This window comes from Lipophrys pholis (genome assembly GCF_963383615.2).
Source record: "Lipophrys pholis genome assembly, chromosome: 1".
Classification (NCBI taxonomy): domain Eukaryota; kingdom Metazoa; phylum Chordata; class Actinopteri; order Blenniiformes; family Blenniidae; genus Lipophrys; species Lipophrys pholis.
This window is the reverse complement of record NC_137635.1, coordinates 9428890-9441317: the sequence shown is the minus strand read 5'-3', so window position 1 is coordinate 9441317 and position 12428 is coordinate 9428890. Positions and strand designations below refer to the sequence as shown.

At 46.4% G+C, this 12428-nt stretch overlaps 1 protein-coding gene across 2 annotated transcripts; it reads left to right on the top strand.

The window, feature by feature from the left end:
- Window positions 1-1734: 1734 nt before the first annotated feature.
- Window positions 1735-12369, top strand: map3k14b (mitogen-activated protein kinase kinase kinase 14b). 2 transcript variants are annotated; one of them, XM_080468246.1, is made up of 14 exons: window positions 1735-1856; window positions 2875-3183; window positions 3561-3636; window positions 3752-4442; window positions 5271-5526; window positions 5606-5734; window positions 5905-6009; window positions 6324-6487; window positions 6577-6727; window positions 8115-8630; window positions 9131-9237; window positions 9320-9440; window positions 9952-10052; window positions 10464-12369. In XM_080468246.1, exons 2-14 carry the CDS (start codon window positions 2892-2894, stop codon window positions 10626-10628), a joined length of 2874 nt encoding a protein of 957 aa, XP_080324372.1. In that variant the 5' UTR covers window positions 1735-1856; window positions 2875-2891; the 3' UTR covers window positions 10629-12369. The 2 variants fall into 2 exon arrangements, with proteins under 2 accessions (XP_080324372.1, XP_080324371.1); XM_080468245.1 differs by having other exon boundaries at window positions 5262-5526.
- The last annotated feature ends 59 nt before the right edge of the window (window positions 12370-12428 follow it).

Below are 12428 nucleotides of genomic sequence, written 5' to 3'. Positions count from 1 at the left end.
CGAACTGGAAACAACAGTGCAAACCACTACCCCACTAAAATGACTGTGTGTGTGTGTGTGTGTGTGTGTGTGTGTGTGTGTGTGTGTGTGAGTGTGTGAGTGTGTGAGTGAGTGAGTGAGTGAGTGAGTGAGTGAGTGAGTGAGTGAGTGAGTGAGTGAGTGAGTGAGAGAGAGAGAGAGATCTGCTTCAGATTGTTTCCTAGAACGTAAACATTTGTGTTTACTCTTGTTTTGTTCGGGAAGCTACCGGAGTCGCTGCTGATTCATTGATTCCACCAGGTGAATGAAGCCCCAACGAGCCCCCGCCCAGGATTTTCACTTCTATGTTTAGCTGCTCCACCCACCAACAGTAGCCCCCACCACCAGTAGCCCCCACCCTGAAGTGACGAGAAACTTCAACGTGGGAGCAGAAACTTTCTCCATTGGAGGGACGCAGAGTCGGAAGTGTTCAGATGTTGCCAGGGAGAGAGAGAGAGAGAGAGACCCTCCGCCCTGATAATCATCCTCCTCCCACTGGTATTGAACTCATAGACCTGATAGAGCTTTTCAACTGTGAGCACACCCAAAGCACAGCACATTAGTCACATTCACCCATTCACACACACATTCACACACCAATGGAGGCAGTCATCATGCAAGGCGCCAAACTCTTACATTGGGAGCAGTTTAGCGTTTTTTTGCTCAAGGACGCTTTGACAGACAGAAATGGGTATTGAACCTGTAACCTTCCAATTAGGCGATGACCGCTCGACCGGCCGATGCCCAGCCACTCTATCTACGGATATGCAACTGCTCTATCTACCAATACACAACTGCTCTATCTACCAATATGCAGCCATTCTATCTGCAGGTACACAGTCGCTCTATCTGTCGATACACAGTCGCTTTATCTACTGATATACAGCCGCTCAAGCTATCAATATATAGCCACGCTATCTGCCGATACACCGCTGCGTTATCTGTCGATACACCGTTGCTTTATCTACCGATATACAGCAGCTCTATCTGCCAATACACAGTCGCTCTATCTGTCGATGCACAGTCGCTTTATCTACTGATATACAGCCACTCTAGCTATCAGTATATAGCTGCTCTATCTGCCGATACACTGCTGCTCTTTCTGCCCATACACAGTCGCTCTAGCTACCGATCTACAGCCACTCTACTGCTTCCTTGGAGACACAAATGCAGGTGGAGATTAGCCAGTTAGCATGTGGAAGCTAACAGGCTAAAAATTAGATTAATTAGAGATTACTGATCATTTTGATGTTGGATTTTCAGTTTGTTGACAATATCCAGGCTGCGTTAACTTACTGAGATTGTTAAAGTTTGATTTCTTCATTGTGAGTTTATTCATTGAGTGTTGAAAGTAATTTTACAGTTTGGATCATTTTGAGGCTTTTGCTCTCCGAGTGTCTCCGAGTGTAGTCTGGTTTGATTTAGTTTAGCTGACAGGAACAGGAATTCTTCTGTGTTTTACGATTCCATGATGATTCCAGTGTGAACTGAATGTTTCCAGAGTTGCGGTGGTTTGATGTTCCAGTCCGACAGACGTGGAAAAGACGGTGAAGGATCAGACACAGACGACAGATCCAGGAGTCACTGAGGGCATCTGCAGGACGTCCAGAGCATTTGGAGACTGCTGCTGCTCTGTAAGGGTGGGGGGGGAGGGGGGGGGCTGACCGAGGTGTGAGACCTCATACCTCACACATGGCGGACCAATCAGAGGCCTGCGGGGGCTGAAGAGCCGGCGCGTTCCTCCGGGGGACGGAGATTTGTCTGAGACGAGCCGGACGGAGAACAGGAAGCTGCTGGCGTCTGCTGGACTTCACCTGAACGTCTGAGCTGCTGCTCAGGTAGGAGCACGTCACACTGCACAACCAGGCCAGGGGTCAGAGGTCACAGATATGGGTCAGGGGGCAGGGAGGAGGTGGTGGTGATGTCAGACTGAGTCAAAATCTTCAGAAGATCTTCACTGTCGTTCAGGTGAGACGAGCCGCCTGGTTTCAAACTAAAGGCTCCGTCAGGAGGACTGGTCTTTATGGGAGGGGGGGTCTGTTCTTTATGGGGGGTGGGGTTCTGGTCTTTGTGTGTGTGTGTGTATGTGTCGGGGGGGGGGGGGGGGGGGGGGGGGGGGTGTCTGTTTTGACCCCCCAGTAGTAGCTGTCAACATGGCGAGTGGAGCCACAGAGAGACTCTGACAGCTGGACGGTGCAGTGGAAAAAGTGCCGGCTATTTATACTCTGCTCACCAGGATCACTGCTGGTGTCCGTTCATTCACACCGCCTCCGCACCCCCATCAACCCCAATCCCCCCCACCACCACCACCCCACCCCCCAACCACCACCTCAGAGACCAGGAAGTTAAACAAAACAAACAGATTCACTGAGTTTCATCAAATCAAACCAGTTTAAAATCAGAATCATAAAACTTTCAAGTCTTTGTGGAACAAAGATTTAAATCAATCAATCAATCAATCAATCAATCAATCACTCCTCAGCAGGACTCGATGGACTATCTGCATGGCAGCATGAACGTGTGTGAATGTGACTAAATGTGTGAATGGCTGAATGTGACCAACACCGTAAAGCACTTTGGGAAATGTTGAATCAGTGGAAAAGTCATAAATCTAAAAACCCTGCAAAAATACAAATTACTATTAATGTCGACATTTCAACATTATTCTTTACCAGCGGTTTCACTTTGCTCCAAAAATCTCAACTTTATTCTTCGTTTTAACTTTAAGCTCTACTTTGAGATGTTTTCATGTGGTTCAGTGAAATTCCACCAGATCTGAAGTGAAATGACATATTTAATCATGAAGTTAATCTGGTGCTAATCTGGCGTTAATCCGGTGTGTCTGTTCTCCTCCAGGTTTAATCCCCAGATCGATGCACAGCAGCACTGACACAGAAATGGCCATTCCCAGGAAGATGAACTCCAACACGCCCTTTATCATTGTCACCGGAGAGTCGGAGATCTCCTTCCTCAGTAAAGATGAAGGTCACCGCAGAGAGGAGGAGGAGGAGGAGGAAGAGGAGGAAGACAAGGACCTGCTGGTCCAGGTCATCGGCCCCCATCTGAGCCTGGTCATGCAGCACGGGACGGCCAAACACATGGCGTCTGAGGACCGAGTGATGACCAGCCAGGACCCCCGAGTCTCCATCGTGGCTCAAGCTGAGAGTGAGAAGAACCAGAACAACACTTCTAGTAATAGAGTATAGTTACAAGTTACATCTTGATAGAGTAATGGAGTTACTTTACTAGATGCTCTATAATCCGGATGTTAATAGGAGGACGATACTCTATAATCTGGATGTTAATAGGAGGAAGATGCTCCATAATCTGGATGTTTGTGGAGGAACTGGTACTGCTAAAGGTTAATGCTACTGTTACCGCTCCTGTGGATCCATGCTAATTCTAATGTCCGTCCATGTTGCTGTCAGATGACTGGGTTGGTTCAGTAAACAGCAGTTTGCAGTAATAGCGACTGTTAAGAGTTCTTAAGTTTGTTACGAAAACAAGCTAATTGAAACTTCTGCTGTGACTTTCACTCACAGGAGAAGATTTCCAGGAGTTTAGTCCGTCCAACACTCAGTGTCCTTGTCCTCGATCGCAGCTCGTCCTGACGCCAAGGTAGGAGGGGCGGGGGGGGGGGCTCACATGGCGCAGACGCCAACGTGGCACCAGGACCTGGACCATGATGATGTTCTTACTGTTCCATTATTCTGTCTGATTGGTGTTCCTGCAGGCCTCTGGGTAAAGGAGTCTTCTTCCTGAGCGACACTGACGAGGACCTCGATGAACCGACCGTCCCGCCACATTACCACCTCCAGAGGAAGCAGCGGCGGAAAGCGGGATGGCGCCCGGCAGATGGCGAGCAGCGGCCGATCATCAGAGGTCTGTGGGTTCAGGAGGTCGACTGGCTCAAATCCACTGACGGAGATGCAACTGGGTCGGTGGACATCATCCCTCCTCCTCCTCAGTTCACTGACTCCACCCCATACGAGGAGGGTGAGCGTGTGGGGGGGTCGGAGGTCGACACGCCGTCCAGCTCCGAGGACTCGGACTGCAGCCACTACTCCGTCCACACTCACGACAGCGACTCGGACTCCTCCTGCATCGTCCAGACGCCACGCAACCCGCCACCTTCAACCCTGGAGCTCATGCACGTGTCTTCCTCCTGTCAAGACTGGGATTCAGACTCCTCAGGTGGGGTGCAAGGCATGCTGGGAGATCCAGTATGCCACAGCGGCGTGAACGCATGGCGGTCTGCGACTGTCTGTGCGGAGACGTCAGACACGGCGTTGGAAGAACTGAGAGGCAAAGTGACGCAGATCCCGAAGCTCTGGGCTTCAGCCGCATTCGGAGGTTTGATCAAACGGATCCTGAACGGCTGGAAAACCACGAACCCAAACAACGAAGGAATCCTGTTCCACCACGTAAGACCGAGAACACCGACGAATATTCACTCCACTTTCACTCATTCCGATATCACTCGCATCGGGAAAGTGCCCGTCCTCCAGTTTTCATCAGTTCCACCCACAGACGTGCTCTGGTCTGCAGGAGCCTGGTGCTGTGGAGCCACCTAGTGGCTGAGAGGACAAAACGCAAATAGAATCAAAATTGTCAATTGCATGGTGACGAGAAAACTTAATAGTTAAACATTCACAATTTGGCACCAAAGTGTGTGCTTTGTCACAATTATAAAAACTAATTCTTCTATATAATGTCGTCGCAATAAATTTACATTTAAATCTTTAATTAAATCCATTTTAATCAATGATTTTTAAAAATGTTGCCTTGTAATTGATTAGTGATAAATATTACCGTATTACCCACACTATAAGTAACACTTTGTTTTTAGTTGTGTGATTGGTCTTGTGACTTCTATTAAAATACATATCACAGTAAAGTGGTATTTACCATCTGAGACCACTAGATGTCAACGGAACGCTTCCTAAAATAGGTCACATGACAACAAGTTTTTGGGTTTGGTTTTTAATTTCTGTCTGCGATCGTCCGATAGCGCCCCCTGTCAGTGCAACACTTCCACTGAAGGGAAGCCTTTTATTTCAGCAGGTTTTCTCAGAATTCAGTTGCAAATTGTACAAAATTAGCCTGAAATAGCATTTTCTTTTCTCCTTTGAAACTGAAAAGTCGTTATAATGTCAGCGAATGAGTTTGTGCCAAAGGTTCCGTCTACTTCCTGATTAGTTTCCTTTTAACTGTTTTAATGTGATTTCTGTGGCACGTTGAAGCGCCTGCAGCCGAGGGGCGGCGCGTACCGGGAGGGCGAACACTATAGCGTCCTCCAGCACATCCAGAACGGCTCGTACGGTGACGTCTTCTGCGTCCGCGACAAACGCTCCGGCTTCAAATGTGCCGCCAAAAAGATCCCAGCGGGGGGGTTCAGCGGCGAGGAGGTGAGCACGTGGAGCGCTCTGGACTCTCCCGGAGTGGTGGAGCTGTTTGGCGCCGTGAGGGAGGGACCGAACGTCATCCTCTTCATGGAGCTGAAGCCCGGTAAACCTGCAGGAGGAACCCGGCCTGGTTCCGAGCCTGGACCACTGGATTATTAATCTGAGTTTCTGTCCCTCCCCAGTCTGCCTGGCTCAACTGCTGAAGGACACCAGCTGCTTGCCTGAAGACCTGGCGCTGCACTACCTCCACCAGACACTGGGGGCGCTGCAGCACCTGCACCACAGGAAGGTGTTGCACCTCGACGTCAAAGGTACTTTAATCCAGAAGATATGCTGAATCTCAAACTACAGCTCCATCATCATCATCTACAATATTGTTGAAAATGATATAGTGGAAAACAAAGTTCAAATAAAGTTTTTAATGATTCTATTTTTCTATAATTTGATAATTTACCATTGAAGACCTTCCGTTTGTGTGCAGCGGACAACGTGCTGCTGTCTGCCGACTGCAGAGACTCTTTCCTCTGTGACTTCGGTCTCGCTCAGACTTTAGACGACACCGGACGAAGCAGCGAGGCCTTCAGATGTGAGTCCGCCCGGAATACTCCGAGTAACTGAGAGGAGCTGTGGTACAGATACAAACATTTAGGATGAACATCACATTCATGGATGAGACTAAAACTCAGTCATTCATGTGATTTAGTTCCAAATTTTGTTCAATTTAACTTTATAAATAAGACATTTTCTAATGCAATTAAAAAAATGAATATAAAGTAAATATATAAGTAATCTGTAACTATATAAATCAATGTGGTGAAAAGCAGTGTGATGAGTATTGAGGCCTCTCAGGTGTCTGTGAGTAGAGCTCCTGATGGACGTGGACTCTCTGCTCTGGTCCAGGTCCTGGTTTCGCGGGTACAGAGACCCACATGGCCCCCGAGGTGGCCCGAGGAGACCGGCTGAGCGCCAAAGCCGACGTGTGGAGCAGCTGCTGCATGCTGTTGCACATGCTGAACGGACACCAGCCCTGGACTCGCTTCTTCTGCCACCCCCTGTGTCTGCAGGTCAGAGAGGAACCAGCCCTGGTATCCCCCCCCCCAGGGGGCAGAACTCCTCCCCCTCACGCTCTTCTGGTCTGTCTTTGTTCTGTCAGATTGTCAACGAGCCGCCCCCCTTCGGGGAGGTCCCGTCCAACTGCAACAACTTCACCGCCAAAGTGTTCAGAGCCGGACTCCAGAAAGAGCCTGAGAGACGAGCGACTGCTGGCGAGCTCCAGAGGAAGACCACCAAGGCCCTCAGAGCAGGTCCAGACATCATTCAATCACTTAATCAATTATTCCTGGTCCGAACGATAAAACTTCATTTTAATCTCCGTCAAACTTCCACCAGCAGGACAGCGACTGTCTTTATTCACCACTAGGTGGCAGTGTTATCGACCATCCTCAATCGTTTCCTCCACTAAAGGAGTCAGTGAGACTGGTGGTGCTTCCAAATAGTCCCTCCTTTCTCCTTTCCTATACACTTTTCCTTAACCCCGTGGATGAAGTCACGGGGTTAAGGAAAAGGTGTTAGGAGGCCTCCTAAAGGAGTTAGGGAAAGGCAATCACGTTGGTGTGACAGTCGGACCACACTTCCACTAGGTAATACTAATCTAACGGCAATTAAGGTGAAAAAACTACAAATTTCAAAAAAATGGACTACAAAAAGCGCATTTCTACCACTTTCCCCTGTGCCTCCAACTGCTGATATAATCTCAAATATCCCAAGGTTTGAATGTAAATCAAAGGAAAAGAGGCTACCAGGCTACGAGGAACTGAAGTGAAACTGCTGCCAGGTAAATAAATAACTAATGCAAACTGAGAATAGGCTACACAAAAACTTTACTGTGTTCATTTTACAACATCCGCATAACCTTCATAGTTGGTATCTGGGTTTTAGATGATTTAAAGTTGTTCAAGGCAGATTATTACTTTGGTAACTTACATGATCTGCTGCTTTTTTAGTCATCCTGAGTTTCCCTGAAAGGAATTGTGTTAATGTAATATTTACGTGTTTTGTTTCGGGGTATTTTACATTGTGACACAACAACCAGACATCATTTTCACCATTACTGAAGATCCTTTATGAAAATTTTTTATTTGTGTTTATATTTTCGGAAAACGGCATTTACTAAATTCCGGTGTTCCAATGTTTGTGGAATTTAAAGGTACAGTACTTAAAATTTGAGTAATTCCACTTTTGCATGCTGGGTGGTGATAGTGGGTGAGTAATTCTCTGAGTTTTAATGATCTGGACCATCTTGTGGTAAGAAGTGGTAATACAAGACGGATTAGGTCGCTCGCCGGCTCGCTGCTTAACTTGTCACTGGATTTTGCTTATTGTTTTGGACTTAAGATGAAAAGTAGTACAGAATGTACACTTATAAGCTTCATGATGAAATTGTTGAATAGAAAGATTTCAAGGCACCTGTGAACAAACTTCCATTATTATTGTTATTATTATATTATTATTATTATTATTATTTTATTAATGTTATTTTTAGTAGTACTGGTAGTTTTAGTACAAGAGAAAATAAACAATGTGTTTAATGTAAATACCAAAGGACCCAGGACGGAGCCCTGAGGAACTCCGCTGCAGTGCTTCAGTCATGTTGTGGTTCTTCTTCCTTTACCTTCAGTTTTTCCTCCACAGTTGGAGGTTTGAGCCTCTGCTCCATCAGCAACGCCATCGAGAGGCTGCGTCGCATCCAGTCCCAGAACGAAGACGCCCCCTGTTCTTTGGCCCCCGTTGACCCAAACGTAGCGTCCCCTGCCGCTTCGGTGTCGGCCATGAACTGGGTGAGTCCATGGAGGACCACCGCGGTGGACGAGGACACGGACCCAGACCCGGACACTGACGACATGACGGGGGATTGGGACTCGGAGCCCAAATCTCTGAAAGACGATTTCACCACAGAAGACTGGGCGAGCGGGTCGGACTCAGAGGTGGACATCTACAAGGGGGAGGAGGAGTGGGACTACGAGGGGGACTGGGAGGAGGAGGGGGAGGAAGAGGAGCAGGACGAGGACGAGGACGACGACTGGGACTCGTTGGAGTCCACAGAGTATCTCCGAGCTCTCAGAGGACTTTTCCCTCTCCTGAACAAAGGCCAGCTGGTGAAGGAAGCTTCATGGGGATCAGAAGAGGAGCTGGAGCAGCTTCGAGACGGTGAGTCGGACAGCATGAGAATCTTCACCAACGAGTTTCAGTTTAAATTTGCATCTGACACACTGAAGAAATCAAGTCTGACTCAGTTCAAAGTGACTTGATCAGTATTAATACAATTAAAGCAAATTATTTCTTCTTTTAGATCCCTTTAATGCACAAACATTGAGACGTTATTGATTTTATGCTGTTATATTGTGTAAATCTTTCAGTATAATAGTAAAGTCGATGATTTTAAGTTGTCTCTGACTTTTAAATGGAATAATGTGTCTTTAGATTCACCTGCACTGAAAAATCTGTTCATTTGGTAAACAGGAGTTTGGTGAAACAGTAACAGATTTTTCAAGTCACTAGTTTGGGCTCATGCTAATGCTACAGCTAACAGAGAATGGAGCGAGACAGCAGCTGAGCTACTACTGCTAAAAGTATTGGGATTACTTTATGTATTGTTATTCCGAGCGGAGGTGCTGATGGGAGCGGTTCTTTTGCTCCCCCTCCGTCAGATGTCGCTCTGGGCACCATGATGCAGACCCCCTCCCCCGAGCCTCGAGACGACCCTCCGTCCTGTTTCAGCTGCTCGGAATCGTCCCAGCTGGACGCGTCGGAGAGGGTGAGACCGAGTGACAGTGGCGCCGTAATGTCCGGTTATCATCAACACAAACAAACAAACAAAGATCTGCTGCTACTTTCAGGACTCGGACCGATCCTCCGACGATCTGAGCTCCGGCGTTTTCTCCTCCTGCAACAGTCAGACAGACTCACACCTGGAGTGGACGGCTTCGGCCCATCAGACGTCTTCATACCGCGTCGAGGGTGAGAACAGAAAACTCATCTGTTTTATTTATGTCAAAAACAGCTGATTAACCACAGTCGCACAGACTCTCAGTTTAATGTTCCAACACTGTGTTTTATAAATATCATCTACTGAGCAGGATTTGCATACATGTATATTTTCATATGCGTAAGTCTCATGACCACCAAACAACAACAAAACAATGTGTCACTTATAGTCTGTGAAATACGGTAATGTTGAAATTCCTCATTTAACTTGAAAACTTTCAACTTGTTCTGTTTCTGTTGAAAGACTTGAATCGAATATAGAATTGTTCTTATGATTTATTCATACCTGCTCAAACTAATACTTGTAATATTTGAAATAGTAATTTCTACGTTATTCTGATATTTATCGGTTCTGCCACCTCAACAACAAATGATCTATTTTGATATGTAAGTTTCTTCTTAATGTAAATCACGCGATTGGCCAAATGGCTAAAAATGTGTGACTCACTATTTCATGTTTTCTGTTGCGCTGTGATGTTTGCAGGTGTTGACATCTGGATCGAGAACGTTCAGGGCGAGTGTCTGAGGATCCGCGAGCGGCGGCGGGTCAAAGTGGGACACGTCGCCATTGGAATCAGCGACCAGGTGAGAAACTCGTGAGACTCGCGTCACCTTGAAACTGTTTCTGTGAGGCTGCGTGGGATTGATCCTGTTGTGAAGTGGTTCCCTGAGAAAACACAGAAATGAAATCAACCTTCAGAGCGAAGCAGCCAGAAGTGCTTTGAGTCCTCTGTTTGATAGAAGCACGGTGGAGAGGCGATGGAAGACGATACAGCAGAATGAACTCTGGAACCTTCTGAAACCTTCAAACATAGAAATGGTAGAGAAGGTACAAGCAGAACTTCTCCACTGGCTCCACAGCTCACCAGACGTTTGGATCCAGACTTTGAGGAGTGTACAGATGTGTGACGGACTGATGGTTTGTTCATGTCGAGTTGTAGGACGAACCACAGCGAGGAGGTGGAATGTTAACTCTGACCTGGTGTTTCCTCTCAGGTCTCAGGGAAAGCCTTCACGCTGGAGACCCTGGACAGGAAGCTGGTGGCCTTCGAGCAGGAGATCAAGCAGTCGGGCTTGTGGCTCCGCTGTGTTCCCGCTCCAGACCGATGTCAGCGCTGGAGGTGGAGAGTCCAGGACGGCAAGCTAGAGCTACGAGACTGAGGCCGGACCTTTTTTATCGGACGATCCTGATGAAGAGCTGTCAAACGGGTCTCTCCTGAACTGATCCGAACGGCACAGCAGCGCCTCCATCTGCAGGAGTGTGAACTGAGTAACGGAGCAGCACGGTACGATTTGCTGGTCTACACATCCAACTTCTGCCTAAATATTCCAACTGCAGGAGGAAATAATGTTTATCTCCCCGCTGACGATTAAAGCTTCTTTAACATCGACCAGGACTTCAGTGTGATTCGGATGAGGAACCATCGCACATTGGAATCAGTTTCCTCTGCAAAGCAAACAAGAACACGAAATAAGCTAAACCACCGAGAAAATTATTAATAAATATTAGTTTTAAATTGCAACTGAGTGTCTTGTTTTCCAGACTTTTTACTCGCTTGGCTGGTCATGTGACTTATATTAAGAATATCACATACCATCATAGACCACTAGGTGTCACTGTATGACAGCAGAATGTTGCTGCAGTCCCACATAAAAACTCTGTCACTACTGTATGTGACCAACAACAAAGATCTGGAGAAAAGAAACTGTTCCCCCTTATGAAGCTAATTGAGGCTCAAAGCTGAGGAACAGATTCACAGAAGGTTCTGGAACAGCGGCTGGACCTGGATCATCTACACTTACATCTGGATATGAACAAACAAGTGTCATTTTCACATCTGTGAGACTTCTGGATGTTTTCTTCCTCTTCACGATGTATTTTCTGACAGATGTGACTTATAGTCTGGGAAATACGGTACAACAGTGACAAACACATCAAATAAATGACGTTTGATTGGGTTTTCACACAATCAACTCTAAAGTCAAATTCACATCTTTGTCCAACTCAAAGAAGTAATTTTTGTTCAAATTCCACATTTCTTTAGTTTTTTTTAATCAAACGTCAAATCGTTCTGATCTGTGTGCTAGCTTTACTTTGACAGTAAAAGTTGTTATAAGTCTGTGAAACTGACTAATTTTTTTGTGTTATGTTAATTTTTACTGAAACAAGAAGTTGTAAAGTTTTGTGTTTTACTAACATCAATACGGTTGAATATTTGTATTGCCCCTCCCTGATTCCTTTACTTTCTGTTGGAGTGGATCTATTCTCTCTGGGAGTATAAACCTTAGTGTTGTGGTCTCAAACGTGGCTGTATGTCACATATTAGAAGAATATTACAGATATTAAGAAACTTGCAAACTGTTGGTGCAGAGCTTGTTCCTCATACCTACATTTCACTGTCTTCATGGGCTGTACATGTGATGGCTCCTGTGGTCCACGATACACTTGGAACAAGCTTTGGTGTCTTTACCAATAATAATCCTGTGAAATAAACACAGAGCTACACAGAGAATTCCCTCGGGCTCTGAGCTGGAAGGAGGCCTCCAGAAAATGACTGATGTTGGTCAATATCACCGACAATATGCTGGAACCTCTTTACTTTGATGCTGTCTGCAGCAATGACAACATGTCATAAACCCCTAAAATTGACCCCCTGCTTGATGTTGCTGTGTGTGAGCACCTTGCATGGAAATAGGACGTGACAGCAGCTCTGCAGCTCTTTAACTGGCTTCAGTTGTGGCCTCTGAAACTTCAGTTAATGTAACTGAGCAACGATCATAATTATAACCAGTAACTTGTTTCTACTGGCCTCACAGGAGTGCATGAGTCATTCTCAACATTTAGCAAGCAGTGTGGCTAACACTGCTCCTCTTATTAGAAAGCAATAAAACTGTAAACCTCACGGTATTGTGTTGAAAACATCCCACAACAATAGGTATCACTCCGCCCACAATGTGAGA